The sequence below is a fragment of the Cottoperca gobio genome, chromosome 2 (genome assembly GCF_900634415.1).
Source record: "Cottoperca gobio chromosome 2, fCotGob3.1, whole genome shotgun sequence".
Taxonomy (NCBI): domain Eukaryota; kingdom Metazoa; phylum Chordata; class Actinopteri; order Perciformes; family Bovichtidae; genus Cottoperca; species Cottoperca gobio.
The window spans coordinates 1108664-1133517 of record NC_041356.1 but is presented as its reverse complement, the minus strand read 5'-3'; the positions used below and the strand labels follow the sequence as shown (position 1 = coordinate 1133517).

Sequence of the window (24854 nt, the reverse complement as noted above, 5' to 3'; positions counted from 1 at the left end):
CTAACAAAGTTATTTTTGTGCAAAAACCCTTGAACCATAAAGGTGGAAAATCCGGAAAATTAACAGATGAATCATTTTAGTAAGCGGCCACATGGAAGAGTTTTGGAGGGCGCTGACAAATGTTGTCATCATGCTGACAGGGGGAACAGATCATAAAACATATGGGTCATCTTTAAAGGCGATAATGAACAATATGTTGTTCAACCTGAACGCCACTAATTCCTTACTTACTGCGAGATGCAGGTGAGGTATTAATGTCACTTTAGTGTTATAAAGCCCTGTATATAAATGACTTTGCTCAGGTTTTGAGATAACTGTCTTTAATTACATTTTGTAATTTGGGTGAACTGACCTTTAAATGTCCCTTTAAAGCTACTTTAATTGATTTTAGCGTATTGGAGACATCAAAGGAAGCTGGGCAAATAAGTTTATCATTACTTATAAAGTTATTATACTTAAAAAATATATGAATGTCTCTTTAAAGAGTGACCTAACCCTCGCTGTAGTCTTGTCTTTGTTGACCAGCAATGTAACTTTCCACGTTGCTGCAGTGATGTACTGTACTCCTGGACCCCATGATGTCACTGTTTGGTGTGGGCCCAGAACACTTCAGAGAGGTTAAAGTTTTGAAAGTTTTAACCAGATGTCAATAATAAAAGACATAGTTTGGTGGCGTCATGAAGCGTAGGGTCCACCATTGCCGTGTTTACACTCAGCTCAAAAAAGGGACCCGGTGAGTAAAACCACTAAAAACACTGAATACAGCAGTTTCGAGTTAAAAATCAATGTTTTTCCCACGCAGTTTGGTCGCCGCAAACTAGTTTGTTTTTCTGATAACTTAAGTTCCAGACATCCGTTGACTAAAATCCTTCATCCGGTTAAAATAAAGAGTTAAAAATAAGTAAAATAAAGTTAAAATATTGCTTAAAACGGGATAAAAAGTAAATCTATGACACTTTAAAACATAGGTCTACTTGTTTTTAGAAATTTTAAATGTTACATATTATACCATTTAAAGACAGTATTCACAAATAAAAAAAGAGTAAGTGAATGGTACCCCAATATTTCTTGGTACTATTAAAACCTCTGCCCATGTGCGGGCCCGCCGCCGGGCCCAGCAGGTGTTTTATTGCGCCTGTACATGGACATTTTTGAATTATGAAAAAAAAAAAGAGATTATATTTTTGGAAAGCTTAGAATCTCGTCTATTTTAATATGGTAATGAAAATCACAACAGTGGTACAATCAGCTCCTCAAACAAGCAAGTACACTCAAAATCAAAATCATAACTTTGAGCCCACTTACCTATAAAGCCTCATAAATATCCTCTTTTCAGCAATATTTTGAAAAAGACGCTCCTAAGGCATTGCCAGAGGTCCACACGTTCGTTTCCGGTAAAACGAACATCGTCACATGAAAAGGTGTTGCAATCTGTGAAATCAGCTGATCGATTTTTACATTGTGTGATCATAAACAGTCATAACGAATATCTCGTGCGTTCAGTGCTGTCCAGTTACTTCCTGATTGTTAGGTGGAAGCTTAGCGCTAGATTGACACTTCATTTGAGCCAATCGGAGCTTCGATGGGTTTTTTCAACCTTCAATGAGTGTGAACTTGAACTTGAAAGTGCCCACCCACTTCTTTTGTTACAGACAAAACTCAGCGTCCTGGTGGCACGCGCATCGTATAGGAAATGTGCGCCTCTTTCGTTAGATGCGTCACTTCCCTTGGTTTGTTTTTTCAAAAAAAATGTATTTCCAAAATAATATTTATTATTTATTGTACAGAACAAAATACAAAAAATACATACAAATATTAGAAAATGTCTTTATACTTCACTGAGTCTGTGTGATTACTACTAACAGGGACATGGGTATATAATAGTTATAAATAAATAAAAATAACATTAATTAATAAATATTATAATATGTACAGTACATGTACATATTGCAGTTAGTGTACGCCTGGTGTTACTCTTAGACAAACCTGTCTAATAAATTATGTTTTTATCCTTTTTATCTGAAATTTGGTGGTGATAACTTGATAACACTTGGTTCTATGTTTCTATTGTGTAGTTCAGCTCGGGACTACCAGCTATACCCATCTTCAGACATCTTTTTCAACAAAGAAATTCTGGCGGAGTGTATTTTCTTCAAATTCAGTATATTCAGACCACTATTACTTAGTGCCAGAAGCACTTGGAGTGATTCTTCACTATTTTGCAAGAACAATAAGAGAGTTATCTTTTGAATGACACCAAAATCATGCAGCTGGTGCAAATGGTGGAAGAGCAGCTTTCAATTTACTTTGGGTATGTCGTTTGTAGGGTAGGTATTGTCACCTTCTAAGAGGTTAAACCTGCTTTCACCATTCCTATGGACTCAGAATGTGCACTGGGGCCAACCCATTTCTCGTAGGTCAATATTTTCCAGAGGCTAGAATGCCCTGGAAGCAGCTCCTCTCTTCTACGGCCAAATTTCCCACCAACTGAAGGATCACTTTGATGAGCACAGATTCTGTCTAATTAATGAGGGGAAATACAGGGATTATTTTTTAACAGTCCCAATTTGTCTGCTGTCTCATTAAAATCCAGTCTGGAAGTGCCTTGTCCTATAACTACCCCTGCTTTGTCTAAAGGGGACCAGTGCGGCAACAGCTCTCCATTCTCCTCCGAACTCCCAGAGGATTTGGATTCTGATATGATGGATCCCTGCAGGAGCCACCAAATGGCAAAAAAAACAAACAAAGCATGTTGGGGCCTTTTCTTCAATTTGATCTTGTTACAATTCCATTTTGAAAGGCTACCACGTAGTGCACCTCCTGGGGACGCACGCAGGGGATTTGTAATTGGCTGTTGTTCCACTACTACCCCAACCCACTCCATTTAACCATGTACTGAACCATTCTGAATAAAGCCTTCAATGATAGCATTGGTTTCTATCCCTGCAGTGGATTTAATTCAATAACCATCACCAAGACAGAGATAAATATGTACCTGAACATTAATAACATGAAAGACAAAAGTTGAGCAAGTTTTAAGCTTGCCAGCTGTCGTGAATATGTTGTCAAGTAATATGTTATGTTTTATGACAGCAGTTTACGCTCATTATAACCCATTGTATTGTAACTGCGGAGGTACCTTCCCTGATTAATAAGCAGGTAAAGAGAACAAAAAGAGGATATTTAATTTATTATTGCAAATGCAAGGATGTTAAAACAGTCAATAACTTGATTTATTCCATTGCAAATTACTGTAATTATGTTGGTTAGGGTGTGTGTATGTCGGCTTGACATCTTTATTAGATATTATGTAAATGTCGTTTTACTGTTAATAGACTTCTAACAGGAAGGACACTTCATCATGCAGATCTGAAGAAACGTTACGTCATAACCTTTTTTGGTGACTCACAATATTCAGCATGCGGACAAATTCTTAATTTCCTGACTGCAGCTTTTGTCCTTTACATGTACTCAAGTGGGGTTGGATGTGCACAATATCCATCTTATGATTTGGGCTAAATGATTAGATAAATGAATAAATAATCTTAACTTTAGGTTTTTTAAGGACAAAAAGTGGCTTTAACTTCCCATAACGTTAATTGGTACCCTTAATTTGTACCTTAAAAGAACCTCAATGGCTGCCCCAAATTTGGAATTAATTAATAAATACAACAATGGATTGTAATACAACCCATAATTATCTCAACCCGGTATCACCAAATGTCGTCATTCTCATTCAGGTGTTATCACTTTGCATTTTATGATTTCCAAATGTTATTTCATGCTGCAGCAATATTTGATGCTTACAGCAAGTGCCCCCAAAGTCAGGTGACGTAGAATAAAGAGCGAAAAGTCTGCGACGGGAAGAGGTCAATGTGGATGGGAGGGGCAGACAAATACAGAACTTTTATCCAGGAGCTGTCTGTGTCCAGTGTGAAACCAAAAGGCAACCTTTATGTGTATATGTATATGTATATGTATAACTCATTTATGTGTACAACTTACGTACGTAACTTAATTTACGTTAAAAACATACATATTTTAAAACCATGATCCTAAACCTAACTGAGTCTTTGAATTCACAACATTAACCACATACGACCATGCGTCTGTATGTGATGAGTTGGGAATAAGAACAGGGCATTAAATTATATGTGGAAAGCTTAAAATGCATGGACATGACAAGCAAAATGTCCTTAATGTAACAATCTGCTTGTTCTTTGGTGTCCTGTTTTATGTTGAAGTGGTACTTCCTGTCTGTGTCTTTACCCTCCCCTTCTGATTGTTAATGTGTTCCTCCTGTGTCCATTTACTCTGCCCTTGTGTTTCTGCATTTCTCCCCAGCTGTGTCTTGTTCCCTCATCTCAGTGATCTTGGTCGGATTGTTATTCATGTTACATGTTTGTTACCTGCCCGTGTCTACCCGTATCTGCCCACTCGTGTTCTGCTCAGCCTGTTCGTGTCCTGCTCGTCCCCTAATTGGTTTGTGTTGTTTTGTTACTTTGTATTTTGTTTGCTTCGGCTTTGTTTTCAATAAAGCTCGTGTTTTTGTTAAAATCATCATCCATTGTATTGCATTTGGGTTCTCACCTTCACCGAACCGTGACACTTAAAAGTGGCACGCTATTCATATGCCTTCAGAAGGGATTGATTATCTGCACATATTGTAATTTTTTCAAAACCTCTTTACATGTACCAAATATCATTAAGCCATCCCTGAATCGCAAAAAAAACAGCTTAATGGCAAAATTAAGTCCCTTTTACGACAAATTAAATAATTATGTTATTTAGTCATTTTACTTGGAAAGCCCTTAAAAATACCATAACATAATCTATTAATGTATCCTTAACATTCCAATTTCATATGTTGCATTGTTATTAGTTGGTAAATTGGTGGAATTTTGAGGTAAAAAGTGATCGTCAGAGGTAAAAGCTTTATACACCAGACAACATTCAGACCTCCACACACGAGTCACACTACTTCCTGTTGGGCTCCTATGTGACCTGTGAACTTAGCGCAGACTAAATCTAATTTTCTAAATATCAGAATTGCTGCACTGCAGACTGTTTACTGATTATGAGATCATTACAGTTTGAGCGGTGCGTGTCTGTGATGCTGTCATTGGGTCCTTCTCCCCTCCTGTCTCAGACTCGTTATCAATGTGCTCCGACTACAAGCGCATCTTCTTTTTGTTGTTGTTTGAGAACGGTCATACCGAGACAGCTCACCACAAGGTCACGAGACATCTGCTGCGACCTGCGTGGCTGGACTCGTGCTCGTCTGGAACAAATTGTTGCAAAAATTACGTAGCCTGCAGCCGTGTAGTCCACTCAGCCAACAGCTTATTCAAACAGTAGAGGGAGGTGGATCAGTAGTACGAGTCATCAGATCTATAAATGTACGCTTTAATGTGTCTTGTCTTAGTTTCCGCCTCCATTTCCCAGCCAATAATCTAAGCATTAACTGCGAAACACCAGGAGACATGAGTAATTCATAATTTTAGTAATTCATCATTCAAGTGCTGCTGCAGCACTGATGCAAATACAGCTCTCGCAACAGCCGCACATCGTCTTCTCTGTGCTCAGTGTTCAGTGGATTTGTCGTGTGCGTTGTGTGCCGAGTCATGCCTCCTCTGACCGTCTGCGAACACACACTGTTCACACACACTGTTCACACACACTGTTCACACACACTGTTCACACCACTCCAGGTAAGTGAGTGCGCTGGAAAAATACGATGCGCGAGGGTCAATAGCGAGAGAACAGCTCTTAAGATTCTTTCGAATGTTAAATTCAAAAAGCAAGTGTGTCCCATGAATAGATCCCCGTCACCTGTTTATCCAGCAGCTGTACACAGTGCTAACCCATATGAGGCACACACTGGGATTTGTTCCTCAAACGAATAATAAATGACACCAAAACAACTACTGTACTGTGGTGAGCATGTTTTTCTCTTTAGTTTTGGTTGCATTTATCATTCATTTCCAGTTTAAAACATCAGTGTAATGTTTCACTTGACATTCAGAGTTATTGTCTGACTGTTTGGTTAGAGACATGGAGGCATTATTAGAATTATTATTCCATGTCAACAGAAATATTTAATTATGTTCATTAATTAATTTACTTGAGCATATTGAAGCATGTACATTTACTACAGTAATAAAACTGAACATGAATGTTACAGATTGAAATTAACAATATGTAATCTTATTAAATTATTAGATATTATGCACATTTGGGATTGAAAATATTAAATCCCTGAGCAACCAAATTGGTGAAAAGTTAACCCCATGACTGACTTTGAATGAGAGCCCTCTCATTTGCATAATGAAGCAGGAATACATAAAGAAATGTATACATAAAAGAATATAGAAATAAATCAGTTTTGGGAGTTTATTTAATAATAAATAAATGAAATGGAAATTGAAATAGAAGATTAGATACATAGGGGGATTAATACCAAGGCAAATACAAACAAACAAGCACATTAAAACTGAAATCTCAATTTATGTCACTTTTTATTAATAAAGGGCCTGTCACACATATCCGTATGACAGAAACTTATGCCGGCGCATACGAAAAATATTATACGAGTCCAAATACGTCCAACTTTTCATCGGATCGGAAAAGTGAACGTACAGATACGAATGTCTAGCGCATCACTTCCTAATGTATCAGACGAATGCCCAACGAATGCATAAGATATACAAAAATATGGCGTATACAAAATATCGGCAACACGCTGGTTTACGTAGATATAAGGTAAGGTACAAGTAGTATTCATTAAGAGCTCACTGTGTTACGCTGGGGTGCGTTGTTGAACGCTAATGTTTTGAGCATGTTCAAAATTACCGGACGTAACCAATGTGTACTTCATAAGATATGCAGACGTTACGTGACGTTAGACATATGTGAATACGGAATACGTAGTTGAATATTTACCTACGTAAATACAGTACGTGAATACTTACCTACGTAAATACATATGTGAATACCTACGTGACTACATTAGAGGAACGTTAGATAAAGGCGTCGGCTGACAGTGAATCCTACAGCCAATTTATTGATAACGAGTGGATACCCTATTCCTACCCTATGTTAACATTATGCCTGATGACGGAGTAATTTATTAAACATGTTTCTACAGTACAGCTAGATATAAGATAAGTGATACGATATCAATGCTTGACATACGTATAATAATTTGTTATGTATGCGTTATGTATACGTCAGCTACAACACCGCTGTGGAAAAGTTGGACGTATTTGGACTCTGACACATTTTGAGCTAATTTTCATATACGCCGGAATATGTTTCTGCCATACGGAACTGTGTATGTCTGACGTGTTTGCCGTATCGTCTGCGTCCTTCAAACGATCACAACATACACTTAATTTATATCGACCAATTGCCGATATTTCGTATGCGCCGGCATAAGTTTCTGTCATACGGATATGTGTGACAGGGCCTTAAGTCTGCATTTATTTGTCATACTCATTTTAATACATAGGATAGCATAGCGTAAATGCAACACACAAACACAATTGAAACGCTGACAAGGCCAGAGGACACACACACACACACACACACACACACACACACACACACACACACACACACACACACACACACGGGTCTCATCAACATCACCAGGGTCGTGTCGTGGGACTGTTGGATAATGTAGCAGTGACCTTCGTAGAAGATTATGAATAAAAATGGAAGAGTAAAAGTCCTGTAAGCAAGGTTAGAACCAGCGCTATTTATGACTCAATGTTGCCTCATTTGTGAGATAACGGCGCGCACTGTTGACAAAAACTGAGCATTTCAGTGACCGAACACACTGTTTGCGAGTAGACATGTTTTTGGTGGAGAGTTAAAAGGAGAGAGATCAGGTGGACACAACATTTTTTACATGAAAGGCAAAAGGCAGCTTGACACAAACGTTATCAAGTAAAGCCACTGTAAGAAAAATAAATGCTGTGATTGTATACTCTTTCAAACTATTTGGCCATGAATGGCTTTTTTTTTCTAGAAAGGTTATATAATCCCAGTGGAAATTCCAATATTGATGTGCATTTCTATCTGCTACAGTGTTTCTTTTGATACTTGCACCAGGAGCGCTAAAGAAATGTTTTACTTCTCCACATAGAGGCTTTAACAAGCTTTATTCTTCATGGAAAGATCACTTATTTGCATATCACGATATCCCCCATGGACTGAAGTAGAGCTCAAATAGAATAGTGGAGAGCGATTGCTTGCTTTAGAGGAGAAAAAGGCTTTTTATTCTTCTCTGCCACCCAGTATTTTCCAGCCAGCTGGAAAATGGCTACCTAAAAGTTTGGCCGTCCAGAATCTTAACATTATTCACAGTTGTATTGTAGCACAGACCCTGGAGATTTGATTCCATTTCTGTCTTTGTTTTATTTGCCACAAAGCAAAGCAAACTTTGTAAAAATTCAAAGTGAGTTCCATCAGTGCTGAAACTCTCTCCTGCTCCTCTGGGGATCCTCCAATTGTCTATAAATGAACAAACAGTGTTTCGAGGCCATGGCCGCCTGCTGCCAGCAGCCTGCTGTTTGTGGCTCTCATGCTGGGACTTCTGCACCTGCTGACATACATACTGTGCACAGGTTAAACAGCAGCGGGGGCTCCTCACTGTCTTCGTGGACCACTCCCCGCTCTGATGGATCATATAATGATTTTGGGGCTCATCTATTTTGAGGCATGTTATAATCCATGATATCAATATATTGGTGTGACACCTCAGGATATGGCTACTATGCTAATTACATGCATTGCATGAGTAGCTTGGTTGGTAATTGGCATGCTAGAGATCCGTCTTCAGACTCTAAACAAACAACCTCTATCCGGCACAATCCATGCCTTTGAATTCAGACAGTCAGACATGTTATGACTGTACAGTCAGCCATGTCCCTGTGGCCAGATAGCCCACATTATGACAGCGACAACACGTTTCCATCTCAAAAAAGAACTCCCTTGTCCCTCTCAAGTACTCTGAGTAGTACCAAGTACTATCTAAAAAAGATGGAGCTTTTAGCTACAAGGAATGTTCTATAGTTATACAGTATTTTATTTCAAAAGTCATTCTGAGACTCAGAGAACCAGGGTTATATGGGACTTCATGGGACTTCCGGTCTGCATCCCAACACTTTTAACAGTTCCGACATGTACTGTCGTGTGTGACAGCTGGAGGCCACTATAATTTGAAGAGACCACTGGAGACACAACTCTATAGTGTTGTCATATTTTGCTCGCCTCTCTCCTTCTGCCCAATTGTCCAATAAAAGTCTATAAGAAATATGGATGGAAATTAAACTGCTTCTACTGCTTTAAAGCCGTTTCAAAAAGAGCTCATAGGACAAACAGCTGGAGTTGTTTAATGCGGCGTGTTGTCATGGTTTGAGTACTATTGACATCTAGGCAGGTGCCGGCCTGGAAAAGAAACACTTCCATCGATCCAGCTGGCCCCCAGAGTGCCGACGTGCCGCTCAGTGCCTGATCAGAGCCGGGGGATCTGAGAGCGATTGACGGAGCTCAGAGGGGACTTTCCTGACCACTCAGCAGAGCGCTGATACCACCATTTAAATGGAAGCAGCATCCCTCACTGTCCATAACAATCCTGAGGGGGGCCCTGGAGTATTGGTCATTAAAGGCAGTTATACAACTAGGGCTTGTAAATGCAGGGTTACCAGCCGGTTAGGTAGGAGGCAGAATTAGTCATGTGTCAAATTATTTGGTATTTACCCTACTGTAAATATGAGGGTGTTGTTAAGCGATTAGTATGATGTCAATCACTTCTTACAGACTGGTCGAGATGGGGAATGTTGATAACGGTTTAGGGACATAATGTATGGCACTGTTGGTAGGTTTGTCCACCATTTTGGTCCAGACTGAAATATCTTGACAATTATAGGATGGGTAGCTGTGTTGTAGCTCGGCTACCACCCCCTATCCGAGAGAGACTCCAGTGTGTGTGTCTGAGTGGAAGTGTCAGTACATAGCCGTATTCTTGCTGTGTGTTGGTTTACGTTGAATATGTTAAGTGTTAAGTGTGTGTTGCGTTTCGTTTCCTGCGACAGAACAGGAATAAATCTTTACATGAACATAAAAAACGTTTATGATGGGGTTTTTGGAATATCCCGTTTATGTGTCTGCAAATGTAAAAAGAAAACATATCCTGTCTTCAGAAAATCAAGATAAGGGAAATTGATAATAACTGGCACTACTACATGTAGGTGTATTTGCTCAAAAGGGGCATTAATATGGCTATCAGAAGGAATTAATCATTATTAAAATAATCATGAATTATTATATTTAATGCAAGTATAAATTATATTAATTAGCATGACTTCATTTACACCAAGTTACCTCTAGGGGCACCAACTCTGGATCAGAGGAAATTAAAGTTAATGTACTCTCATAAAATATACTAGACTATGAATTAGGAAATCTGATTAATAATTAAATGAATAACTATAAACAGAATGACCATATCAATAGATAGTATTTTTTATTATTTTTTGTTACTGTGTACCGCCCTCCTGGTCCGTATTCTGAATTTCTATCTGAATTCTCAGAATTTCTATCAAGTTTAGTCCTTAAAACCGATAAAGTAATTATTGTAGGTGACTTTAATATGCATGTGGATGTTGATAGTGACAGCCTTAATAATGCATTTATCTCAATATTAGATTCAATTGGGTTCAGTCAGAGTGTACATGAACCAACTCACTGTCTTAACCACACTCTGGACCTTGTTCTGGGATTTGGTGTTGAAATTGAAAGTTTATCAGTGTGTCCACATAATCCTCTTTTTTCAGACCATTTTTTAATAACTTTTGAAGTCCTGTTATTGGACTACAAGACATTAGGCAAAATATCCTACACTCGATGTCTATCTGAAAGTGCTGTGACTAAATTTAACCTCTTACCGTGTGGGCTGCATGATTTTGGTGTCATTCAAAAGATAACTCTCTTATTGTTCTTGCAAAACAGTGAAGAATCACTCCAAGTGCTTCTGGCACTGAGTAATAGTGGTCTGAATATACTGAATTTTAAGAAAATACACTTCGCCAAAATTTCTTTGTTGAAAAAGATGCCTGAAGATGGGTATAGCTGGTAGTCCCGAGCTGAAATACACAATACAAACATAGAACCAAGTGTCACCAAGTTCACCACCAAATTTCAGATAAAAAGGGATAAAACTAAATTTATTAGACAGGTTTTTCTAAAAACCTGTCTAATAAATTAATCATCTTGTTGATACGAATAACACTCGACTCTGTCGCTCCTCTAAAGAAGAAGATCATAAAACAGAAAAAGAAAGCTCCATGGCTTAATTTACAAATCTGCAAACTAAAACAAGTCGAGAAATCTTGAAAGTAAATGACCGTTCCACTAAATTGGAAGAATCTCGTTTAGTCTGGTTAGATCATCTTAAAACGTATAAGAAGGCTCTCCGTAATGCCAGAACAGCGTATTACTCTTCCTTAATGGAAGAAAATAAGAACAACCCCAGGTTTCTTTTCAGCACTGTAGCCAGGCTGTCTGTAGAAGAGCCTTCTATTCCTATATCTCTCAGTAGTGACGACTTCATGAGTTTCTTTAACGATAAAATTATAATTATTCGAGACAAAATTAATCTCCTTCTGCCCTCAATTGGTAATGACTTAACTTCAACCTCCGGAATTTCAAAAACATTAGTAACTCCTGAAATATATCTAGACTGTTTTACTCCAATCAACCTTAACCAACTAACTTCAACAATCTCATCGTCTAAGCCAGTGTTACTCATTGCGCGGCTCGCAAGCCTCCTGCGGCTCACCAAGCTTTAATTGGTGGCTCGCATGGCAGTAAGCTAAATAAACATAAGCATGCTTATGAATATGGACATTTGCTAAAATATAATTTATATCGCTAAATTTGAACATTTAAATTGGAGGATACTACGACCAACCTGACACTTCATATGTTGCTTTAGCTTGGCTCCGGTCGACTCGTTTCACCATTTCATGCTAGTTAGCGCGTATTTCTACAGACGTAAAATGGATCGATTTCTTATTAAAAAATAGTTACACACCAGGTGGACAGAAACAAAGCATGACAAACAAGGAAAATTAAGATTTGGCTTTGGAGCATCCAACCATAGCGGAATCGAGCGGAAGATGCTGGAGATGTGGTTTGTGGACAAACAACAGCTGCCCCTGGTTAAAAAAAGAAAGGTACAAGCCACACAAGACGAGTAAAGGAAATTTCAAGACAAGTGGACAGGAATTTTTATTTGTCCTCCACGAGTCGAACCCTTTGTGCTTAATATGCAAACAAACCCGCTCTGGTTTCAAGCGAAGTCATTTGGAGCCACATTTCCAAACGACGCATCCAAAATTCAACGAAATTTACGCACCTGGAAGAGAAATTAGTAAAAAATTCAAATAGAGCAGCTTTCTTCTCTTTCTGGACAACAAAGGCTCATAAACAGGACAACTAATACAGCTGAACGATTAACTGAGGCAACTTTTAAAATCACATGGATTTTGGCTCAGGCAAAAAAACTTCTCAGACTCAAAAATCGTGAATGACAGTTTTTTGGCTTCAGCAGAAATATTGTTAGCAGAGTTTGACAACATCATCCCAGTATTAAGATAATCCTGCTTTTATTGAATGCATTGGTTGGCTGCATTGCATATTGTATGTTCAGGGTGGGATGACAGATTAATAAACACGTGCTTTTCATACTTTGCGGTAAAAGTGGCTCTCCTATTGACTTTGTCCTATCAATGTGGCTCTCACGTAAAAAATAGTGAAGACCACTGGTCTAAGCCATCAACCTGTCTTTTAGACCCAACTCCAACTAAACTGTTTAAAGAAATTTTACCCTTAATTAACACCTCGTTATTAAATATGATCAACCTGTCTATTATCTGGCTACGTACCACAATCCTTTAAAGTAGCTGTAATAAAACCACTTCTTAAAAAGCCTATTCTTGATACATAATAATAGTTTATTTGAGGTTTTTCAATCTGGATTTAGAGTTTGTCATAGCACAGAGACGGCACTGGTGAAAGTTACTAATGACCTTCTATTGGCATCAGACAAAGGACTTGTCTCTGTTCTTGTCTTGTTAGACGTCAGTGCTGCTTTCGACACTCTTGATCATGACATTCTACTACAGAGACTGGAACATTGTGTTGTTATAAAAGGAACCGCACTAAGCTGGTTCAAGTTCTATTTATCTGAGCGATCTCAATTTGCATGTGTTAACGATAAATCCTCCGTCTTGGAGTTCCGCAGGGTTCTGTACTTGGACCGATTCTATTCACCTTATATATGCTTCCTTTGGGCAATATTATAAGTAATCACTCTATAAACTTTCATTGTTATGCGGATGATACCCAATTATATCTATCAATTAAACCAGACGAAACCAATCGATTGGCTAAACTTCAAGCATGCCTTAAGGACATCAAAACTTGGCTGTCTAGCAACCTTTTGCTGTTAAACACAGACAAAACTGAAGTTATTATACTTGGCCCTAAACGCCTCCGAAACGCATTTTCTAATGACATAGAAGCTCTGGATGGTATTAATTTGGCCTCCAGCACCACCGTAAAGAATCTTGGCGTCATCTTTGATCAGGATCTGTCTTTTAACTCCCACATAAAACTAATCTCAAGGACTTCCTTCTTTCATCTATGTAACATTGCAAAAATAAGACACATCCTGTCTCAAAATGATGCAGAAAAACTAGTCCATGCATTTGTTACTTCAAGGCTGGATTACTGCAACTCATTGTTATCAGGTTGTCCCAAAAAGTCGCTTAAGACTCTTCAGTTGATCCAAAATGCAGCGGCACGTGTATTGACAAGAACAAGGAAACGGGATCATATTACTCCTGTATTAGCTGCTCTGCACTGGCTCCCGGTAAAATACAGAATTGATTTCAAAATCCTTCTCCTGACTTACAAAGCAATTCATGGTCAGGCTCCAGCATATCTTAAAGATCTCATAGTACCTTATAAACCAACTACAGTATTGTGCTCCCAGACTGCAGGGTTACATGTAGTTCCTAGAGTCCCTAAGAGTACAATGGGAGCCAGAGCTTTCAGCTATCAAGCTCCTCTCCAGTGGAACCAGCTTCCAGTTTGTGTTCGGGAGGCACACACCCTCTCCATATTTAAGAGCAGGCTAAAGACTTTCCTTTTTGATAAAGCTTATAGTTAGGGCTGGCTCAGGTTTGCCTTGGATCAGCCCCTAGTTATGCTGCTATAGGCTTAGACTGCCGGGGGACACCTCCCTGCTCTCTTCCTTCTCTTCCTCTCTCCTCCCCTCCCTCTCTATCTGTATGCATTTATGTAAATGTATGTTACTAACTCATCATCCGGGGTATCATCCCCGGAGTTTCTGTGTCTCATGTGGCAGGTTGCCACTGATAAAGTTTACATTAGGATCAGGAATTGTGGCTGCGCCTGCTGCCCTGGTCCTGCTGGATACCGGGAAGCCTTTTTGACATTTTCCTGGATTCATCCATACTTTCTCTTTTTCAACACAACATAATTTCTGTCAAATGTTTTTTTCGTTGTGCGATGCAAGGGTCTAAGGACAGAGGGTGTCGTAACCTGTACAGTCTGTAAAGCACACTGGGACAAATGTATAATTTGTGATATTGGGCTATATACATACATTTGATTTGATTTGATTTGATAGTAAAGGTTGAAGGATTTTGGAATTTTTGATCGTAGTGATTGGCAATACTCATTCCTGTACAACATAAAAATCTGTGAACAGCTAAACGGAAGCTCTAAAGGCAAGAAAGGAAATGTAAGGTAAATGTTCTTTTTATTACTAAAATCCCGCTTTTGATCATTTTTCTAAATTACTATTTTTGTTGTGGTAATACTCATTTCGGCCACTAAGATTTTACCACTCCTCCATTGAACTATAAAGGAAGGAATTTATGTCTGTCTGTCTGTCTGTATGAGAATAAACCCTTTTTCACCTGTTTCCACAGATTAAAAAAAAAGTAACTTAGAAAGATTATTGCAAAATAAAAAGTTTGAACCTGTCATCATAAACACAGGAGAGAAAACAGTTGATATCAAACTTAGAAAATGGATCACCAGAATATTCTTTTTTCTTTTCTTTTATGTATTCCGTAACTTATAAATTGATAGAATTAATTAAATCAAAAAATAATTAAGCCACAGAAAAAAAACGTGTTCAGGCATCTGGTATATTCCAGGCTACAAAGTACAGATACAGTGAGAAATGAACAGATAGTAGCACTGAAACATTTTGTTTGAGATCCTACTGTAAGATGGAAATGTTGCTCCTAGCACCTCAGACTGATGCCCACATACATTATTCAGGAAATTGAGGGCAACCAGCTCTCCTGACGTGTTGGCAGTGAAGCCCGAGGCATTCTTTATCGAACCCAGACGACCCTTTACTGCATAATTTGCCTTCCTTTAAATGTCTGTATTCTCTCAACTGTATACATTTGTATTCCATTTCCTTTTATTGCAGCTGTAACAGAAGGCGTCTCTTTAATGTGGCAGGCCGCACCGGTCGTCCTCATGGAGCTCTGCTGATGTATGGGAATGGAAGAGGCGTTTTGCGGAACACTTGTTCACACACATTCGAGCGGCTTCAATGGAAGCTTTAAACCACATAGTGTATGCCTCAAAAGAAGAGAAGATTAACAGTGGGAGATAAAAAGATTCAGAGAGAAGGCTCTGTGAGTCTGCAGACCGTGGAAATTAGATGCTGATGCTCTGTTAGCTCATTTGTCACTGTTCTCCTTCGCAGGAAAGTCCCTGTAAAGTATTCATGGGCTCCCTTTTACTTTGCATTTTCCTTTCTGCATTAGATCACTATTGACTCACGCTGAGACCTCCGTGGCAAAGAATCTTTGAGAAAACAGCGATGATGTGCCAGTGTGATATCGCAGCTGAGGCAGAGCGTCTGTTGCGGCATACCAAATTTAAAATGACTATTCCCTTGCCAGCCTATCACTGTGTGTCACACAAGTGGAAAGCAAGGTGGAATAGATATAGATGTGATTACAAAATTAAGTCAGGGATGAAGTCCTACCATAAATAATTCAGCAGACCAGTGCAGGCTCAAATTAAAAGCTTAAATTAAAAAAGAATGAAAGAAAGAATGAAATTGTGGCTGCAAGTAGCCGAAAATGATTTTTCTTCAGGATGCTTCCTGGAGACCTCCTTAGGAAGTTTTTTCCCGGCACGTTCAACTACGTTACAAGTCAACGGAGAATGCGTAGAGGGGTTTCCTTCCACTATACCACAAGGGGTAAAACAACATTGACATACAAGATGCTCATTTTTTTTTCTTCCAAGTCTACTAAAATAACAAAAAAATCTTGACAAATGCTCATTATTCCTTGAATAATTCCACAAAAGAATTATTGCCAAACGTGTTAATCGGATATTGTCTGGCCTTAATTGTGCATTAAACTCCTCTTTGCGTTCACAAATCTGCTCCCAAACATCGTCCTCTCTATCACTAGCTCCCCGTAATCAAATGTATCCTCTCATTGCTCCAAACTTTATTTATTAAACATGAGGTCTATTTGCATCACCAAGGAAGCTCCGGGTTTCATAGCTAGTGCAGAAAGCGTCTGCATCCTATCTCATGACAGACAAAGTGCTTCTCGCGGTCAGAGGCCGGCGATATCTTCATCTCCATAAAATCCCTTTTGGTTCAAGTCGCGGTTGCACACTCTGGCAGTGGAATACAGAATGGCATCCAGCAGAACTACTTCCGTCGGATCTTGGCATTCTTCTGTGTTCTACCCTTCTTGGCAATTCAGCCATTGCCTGTGCTTTGGAGATATGCGGCACTTGAGATATGCCTTTGCTTGGTGTCAAGAATAGAGAAATCTATCTAAAGTTCTGCCACCTTGCACATAGAGGAGTTATTTGTTTTTTGGCCAAGTCTTTCTTTAAAGAAAAGAAGGATTTTCTTAAGACTGTAAACACACAAAAAAAGCTACTGTGGAGTATTTAGATGCAAACTTTTCAATTATGTTTCTGTCAAACAAATCAATTAAAATACGGAAATCACTCCCTGACTACAATACGGAAGCTCCTGCTTATTTAATCCTTTATTTCCCTCAGTAAGGTGATGACTTTTCTTTCCAAATCCCCTGTACAAAAATACCAAAGACTGCTACCAAAAAGATATGGCATCCAGTCACTATCTTCTGAGAGCATTCGTCTGGGACAAGATTGAAGCAAATGTACAGAAAGAGGCCCGCCTGCATTATCTGATGAGCTTCCCCCCTTCCTGCTCTTTCCACATTTTGTCAGAGGGACTGTTTGGCAGCCCCTAAAGATCCACAAAAAACATAAAAAGCTTTAATGTGTAAAATGAGGTCATCCACACAATGTCTTTCTCCGGCGTCCAGTGTTTTTCGACTTTGCCTGTAGAGGAGCTGCTTGTCTGAGCACTGATAAAATTCCGGATATAAAAACTTGACGTTGAAGATGAATGTGTCCCACAGCCACTCTCGCCTATCAGTCGAGAGCACAGGCGAGGAGAGGGGGGGGGGGGGACCTGGGAAACTATCTCTGCTGCCGCTCCTTCTCTCTCTCCTGCCCTCTTCAGTCACAGGCAGAATTAAAGTTGAAAAGGTTTTCCACGAGGATAAAACGGAAGGGTGAGTGACAGACATGGTAAAGGACAAAAGGGCAGTAGGGGGCAGTCTTTTGGATTTTATAACAGGTATGTTTGGAGAGATGTGGGGGCATCTGGATGGTTGACCCACTATCCAACCACCGAGACAAAAAGCCTAAAGATAGCCGTTTTAAGTATGACAAAAAAAAAGCCAGGCTGAAAAATGATTTTAGCCCCCAGCTGGAAACCATTATCTTGAAATGGGTCAGAGCAGACACAAATGAGAGGAAAGATGCCAACACTCTTCACAAGCTGGATTTCAATTTCAAAGAAAACAACACGCTGAAGAACATTAGTGACAGTGTTGTGGAGTGTGCGCATGTCCGCATGCACGGATCCTGGTAAACATTTTTGATGGCAACACAACTGAGACCGTAGTGCATTAAAAATCACTCCCGAGTCTTTTATGGCGTCTGAAAGCTTGACCTTGAATTCCTGAAGTATAGCAACACAAGATTAGAGGCGCTTTATGTGGGATGTTTTGTTTGAGTGGATATCATTAGTTAACCTTTGGACTCTTCTGCTAAATAAATTAGGAGCATAAAGCGAAAGAGTGATACTCGGTAAGGATTTGTTCAGACCTAAAATCCAATCCAGGCCTTGTGTTATTTGCTCAAATTTGACTTGGCCACCAATATATGGACTGCGCTGATGTTAGCTGTTGCTAGCTAGCAGCATACGCGCTAACGATGTCCCTCATCCTGAACTTTAAACTTTTCCAACGGGTGCAGATGTCGCAATCTGCCCAATGTGAATGTGGGTCCACTCGAGTCTTATCGTACACTTTTATATAAAGTCATGTCTCGAAAATACAGTTGTCGGTTTTGGACACGTTTAGTTGAACGGCTTTGTCGTCACGATTGCAACATATGGCGTGTAACTAACTCGTCATGCACGTCAATGTCAGAAGTCTGAGGTCGACCTATCAAAGTGGGTACTTCCAACATTATGGTCTTTTTATAGTGCGAATTCCCTTCGTGCTACCATCAACTGTCGACTGCAGCTTGACAAATAAATCGCCTGGGGAAATACTAAGAGGAAATTGCATACTAAAAAGGCAACATTTATAGAAGATACTCCCTTGATTTGTCTACCTCAGACTGCTGAAACCTCATACAGCTTCGGCTGGACACTCACATGCATGAGGAGTTTCATTTGCTGCACATTGCACACACCAGTCCTCCCAAGAAGAACAACCTTTTTTTTTAACTCATAAAAAATAAATCATAAAAATGTTAACAGCTGTGGATGGCTTTCTTCTCAACTTTGTATTTACTACAAATCCTTTGTGGCAGACTACTTTCTATTTATTTTTTATAAAATTATAATTTCAGGCATTTCTTCTTTTATCCTACCTTGTCTTTTTCTGTATGATGTAGGTTTTTGATATGAAGCCATAAACAGTGAACTGTATGTGACAAGATTACTAAAGCTACATGACTTCAACTGCACACATGCACAAAAACTATGCAATATTAAATATAACCTATAGCCTAATTCAATCACAAATCAAAGTCAAGATGAAAATGAATTAAAAATGAAGAGATTGCAGAATCATTACGCTCTGGGTTTTGTGTTATGGATTCCTTTATTTGATAATGAAAAGTTAACACATTTTACACAGTTTTGGGACCTGGCCCAGCATTACTTTCATGCAGCCTTTGATTGGAATCTAAATTCAAATGCAGACATCGGTTTGAACGCTAAAGTCACTCGGTGGTCAGACTTAAACGCAAAAGGAAAATGAAGCACATGTTGTGCCATGACAACTACAGAGTGATGTGAGCAGGGGAAGGGGGAAAACGCCGAAGAGACTACACCCTCCTTGAGGATGAAAGGCCAGGGAGGCGCGGAGGGGGAAGTGGATGGGAGTGCAGTGAAATCCTATTTGAGGGAGCCAGGCACCAGACTGCTCCAGAGGGCCCTCCATTAAAAGCCTGCTCAGCCAGAGGGACGGGGGGATATGTGAATTGTCTTAAGTGTTGAAGCAGACATGAGCTTTCCTGATTTCAGAAACTGTCTTTTGATTACAACACTTGGTATAGAACTACTTTTGAAAGTTTTGAGCAGCACAAATTAATTTCCCTGTATTAGGATGGTGGCAGATGTGTAGGAGATGAATATCTAAGTACCTCAACATGTCTGGTCACCCCTGGGGGTTGAGAAATATAAAAAAACATGTCACGTAAATAAAGCTTGGTTTGTCTAACATCTAATCTGATAGAACAATGGCCGTCATTAAGTGGTAATTACAACATGGTAAGGTATACTTGGTTTTCTCACTCTATCAGCACTGCTTCTGTATTTTTTTGGTTTGTTTATGGGCTTAGTCGAACGCCGGCAGGTCAAAGAGCTGCGGCTCAAACTGCTCCATGCTTCGGAGTCGCAGCGTGGCCTCTTGGGTAAGACTGGGGTCCATGTTGTCATCAGGAATCATCACCACCTGCATCCCCGCAGCCAGTGCCGCCTTCACGCCGTTGGGAGCATCTTCAAACACCAAGCACTGAGCAAGGACAGAGAGGAAAACAAAATGATATTATCCGATAAGCCTATTAGGGTCGACAGGATTTCACCCCTGCAGACGCCGCTGAGCTGACACCGAAAAAACAAACACAGGGAAACGGAGCACCATTTCCATTTTCAATGTGATGAACTTGATATTCCTCAGAGGAGACTGCTCACCTCTGCCAGGTGGAATATCCACTTCATCTACAAATTAATAGTGCTCCCTGCACGTCATTGGCTTTGTTTGTATTTTCAGTCACTGCATATTAAGAGGCTGGATGTAATATAATCCATGTTAATGTTGTAGTAGTGCTCATTGAAGTGGATGTGGGAGCTGCAGCAGTCAAACTTTCTGTTCGTGTCCCGTTTTCATGACGTTACGTGCGTAGCTTCAACCCCCCGCCCCCCGTTTTGTTGCCTATAACTAACCGATGGCTTCACAACGTTAACCACATGGCATTGTGTATTTCTGCGTGAAATGTATTTATGAAACATATCTTTGCTTCAGAAAGGTTTACTTTTAACTTACGCATGGTTTTGCAGAAATGTACAACGCCGACTGGGTTGCTCTTGTCTACTGCGGGGGACACAGTGCCAGGTGGTTGCAGTAGAAAAGCTTATATATACTGTATATATCAGTTAAGCCATTTGATGAATACTGAACTCAGAGTGCCATCTTCACCACCTCATTGAGACTTTGAAAAGCTCAAAAAGGTGAGATGTATTCTTTCTTAGAATTGTTCTCAAACGACTTCAAGAATGAAAAGCTAAGAGGTAATGCTAGTCCAGTTAACGTTCCCACAGCACTTCTCTGGAAACCCTCCAGAGCTGTCTCCCACACTGTGAATGAGACGGTCCAAAATGGGTCTTGGCTAATATTAGCTTATTCTGCGTATATGGGTGATCTTCCTCCATTTTGTTTTGCTTCATAAAAAAGAAGGGACGCTGTACTAAAACATGTGGAATGCTGCGATGACATCAGCATAATTTGTTTCTCGTTCGAAGAAAAACTAATCTTGAACGTTGGGAGCCGAGAGCGAAGGGCTGAATGTGTAATATGTTAAATGAGCTGTTGAATCATTTGTAACATCATAACCAGTGTTGACAGTTTCCAACTAGAGTCGAGCACGTTTTAGATCAAATCTCAGCAAAAGTTGTCTTCAGTTTGTTATGTTATGTTTGAATCTACTTAAAAACCATTATGGCTTCTTCTCATAATGTGAGAAACAACATACAGTATTTCCACCACTTCAACACCTTTGTTGTTAAAGACATGTTTACTGAAGGTAAAAGTTACAGTTCGGGCCAACACAATCGGACTAATTATTGTAGCTTTGTTATTATTTAGACACAATTACGACTGTTGAGAACATCTTACTTCAAGATTGTAAATGATGCAGCCAAACAATGCCGTTACCCATGAATAACTACGGAAAGAGGAATCAGAGCAAGAGCCTCACATTTCTTAGAATGTTTTATACGATATATATATGTATGTAATATAATGTATTACAGTCGGGAGGTTAAAAATTCATGTGGTTTTTAACCAATGAGGAATACAGAATTTCTCCTGTTTATAGAAAGTTTATTTTGCTGCAGTGGGTCCTGTCTGTTACAGTCTTCAGAAATGGATGTCTTTGGTGAGGCAGAACTGTGACTGCGACATACCAAGCTCAAGTGAAAAAATAAAAAACATGGGAGGCTAATTGGCATTTGAAATACTTAACTGTGCACATGTTCAACAAGGACATTCCAACAGCTGCAGTAAATTAATACAGCTGAACCGCCAGTAGGAGGTTAATCATTTTTCAGTGTCTAATAATCACATTGAGGAGTGTGCAGACAGGAAGAGGGAAGGAGTTGGAGGCTCAGCACTCTGAAGGTTAAGAGTTGTTTTTTAGTTTCTTTCGCCACTCCAGCCCCAGATACAGCAGTACCAGCAGGTGGCACTTAAGTTCATTCGCATACAGGACTGTCTCAGAAAATTAGAATATTGTGATAAAGTTCTTTATTTTCTGTAATGCAATTAAAAAAACAAAAATGTCATACATTCTGGATTCATTACAAATCAACTGAAATATTGCAAGCCTTTTATTATTTTAATATTGCTGATTATGGCTTACAGCTTAAGAAAACTCAAAAATCCTATCTCAAAAAATTAGAATAGTTCCTCAGACCAAGTAAAAAAAAAGATTTATAACAGCAAAACAAAATCAAACATTTGAAAATGTCCATTAATGCACTCAGTACTTGGTTGGGAATCTTTTGCACGGATTACTGCATCAATGCGGCGTGGCATGGAGGCAATCAGCCTGTGGCATTGCTGAGGTGTTATGGATGCCCAGGATGCTTCAATAGCGGCCTTTAGCTCATTAGCATTGTTGGGTCTGGTGTCTTTCAGCTTCTTCTTCACAATAACCCACATATTCTCTATGGGGTTCAGGTCAGGGGAATTGGCAGGCCAATCGAGGACAGTAATGCCATGGTCAGTACACCAGTTACTGGTGGTTTTGGCACTGTGGGCAGGTGCCAGATCATGCTGGAAAATGAATTCCTCATCTCCATAGAGCTTTTCAGCAGACGGAAGCATGTAGTGCTCTAAAATCTCTTGGTACACAGCTGCATTTACTCTGGGCTTGATGAAACACAGTGGACCAACACCAGCAGCTGACATGGCTCCCCAAACCATCGCTGACTGTGGGAACTTCACACTGGATTTCAAGCAACTTGGATTTTGCTCCTCTCCAGCCTTTCTCCAGACTCTGGCGCCTTGACTTCCAAATGAAATACAAAACTTGCTTTCGTCTGAAAAGAGGACTTTGGACCACTCTACAACTGTCCAGTGCTTCTTTTCCATAGCCCAAGTCAGACGCTTCTTCCGTTGTCTTGAGTTCAGAAGTGGCTTGACCATGGGAATACGGCTATTGTAGCCCATTTCCCGGACACGTCTGTGAACAGTGGCTTTTGATACCTGGACTCCAGCTTCAGTCCACTGTCTTTGAAGCTCCCCCAAATTCTGGAAGCGACTCTTCTTCACAATGCTGTTAAGGCTGCGGTCATCTCTCTTGGTTGTGCAGCGTTTCCTGCCACATTTCCCCCTTCCAACAGACTTTTTGTGGATGTGCTTTGAAACTGCACTCTGTGAACAGCTTGCTCTTTGAGAAATTTCTTTTTGTGTCTTACCCTCCTGATGGAGGGTGTCAATGATGGTCCTCTGGACAGCAGTCAGATCAGCAGTCTTCCCCATACTTGTGATTTAGTTTATTGAACCAAGCTGAGTGTTTTTCAAGGCTCAGGAAACCCTTGCAGGTGTTTCGAGTTAATTAGACGATTCAAGTGATTCGTTGAACACCCTACTAGTATACTTTTTCATGATATTCTAATATTTAGAGATAGGATATTTGAGTTTTCTTAAGCTGTATGCCATAATCAGCAATATTAAAATAATAAAAGGCTTGCAATATTTCAGTTGATTTGTAATGAATCCAGAATGTATGACATTTTTGTTTTTTTAATTGCATTACAGAAAATAAAGAACTTTATCACAATATTCTAATTTTCTGAGACAGTCCTGTATATATGCTACCAACTGACAATTGATGGTACAGCAGAGAGGTGACCTACTGTTTGAGAATAGTTGTTTTCTTTTTACATAAAGAATGAAAGAAATTGAGGTATTACATTGAATGATGAATTAATTTGAAGCATTCACAGCAGACATTTACATAATTAAAACATTTAGTTAGTAGGAGTTTCAAGTCAAAGGTCTCATTCAAGGATGTGCACAGTGAATCTATGGGCAAATTCAACAATACAACTCGCTAACGTACAGTGAGAGTGGGACAAGAACAGAACCAACTAAATCCATGACAAACTACTTTCACACTTCCTGTTGCTGCAGAACGTAATGCCATGTGCCAGAAGAGGAGCACAATGAATCAGGAAATCAAAGGCTGCAGATAGAGGCCATGTGTCATTCATCTTGAGATGCCAATACCAAATCTTGTTACCTAAATATTGAGCCTTGATTTCAAATGAGCATTTAATACATGCCACAAATTGACCTTTAACCTGCAGTTGAAACGCCTCTTTGTTTCCTTTTTAAATCGACATCTGTGAATAGTTAATTCATTGTTGGATTAAAACACAGCTTTGACTTTGCGGTTGGAAACGGCACTTCAGTGTGAATAAAGGAAAACAGTCGTACAATGAGTCTAAAGCTCTACAGAAGCCACAGAAAGCTATGTCTCAGAGAAAGCCTTAAGGACCTTTGTTCGTCTCAACTCTAATACTCAGGTGGAACAAAGAGGCCTCCGCGAGTCTCTTTAAAGCCTAATTGACTACTAGGATGTCACTAAGCCTCAAACTTGAGGATGTCGAACAATGATAGCGGAAACACAGAGTGCACATCGGAGGGCCCTTGCTAATTCCCTTGATTGGGAGCAATTAAAACTGGTAATTACCCAATGAGCTAGTGGAATGACCCTTTAATCTGCTTCCAATGTGCCATATTGAAATAGATGAAAACAGACACTGCACTGCAGCTCACAGTGGATTGATGGCTTGGGTTGATTACAGATGGAAGTTGCAAAAAAAAAGAGAAATGCTGATCACTGTGTGTCACCCACGTAGA

The 24854-nt window shown here is 39.6% G+C and overlaps 1 protein-coding gene across 1 annotated transcript in view; it reads right to left on the bottom strand.

Annotated features, from left to right (window-relative positions):
• Positions 1-19279: 19279 nt before the first annotated feature.
• pudp (pseudouridine 5'-phosphatase) overlaps positions 19280-24854 on the bottom strand; it is a 35077-nt gene continuing 29502 nt past the window's right edge. The window contains exon 4 of the mRNA XM_029444506.1: positions 19280-20219. Within this exon, the coding sequence (XP_029300366.1) occupies positions 20043-20219 (177 nt within the window). The 3' untranslated portion in view covers positions 19280-20042. The remainder of the gene's footprint in view (positions 20220-24854) is intronic.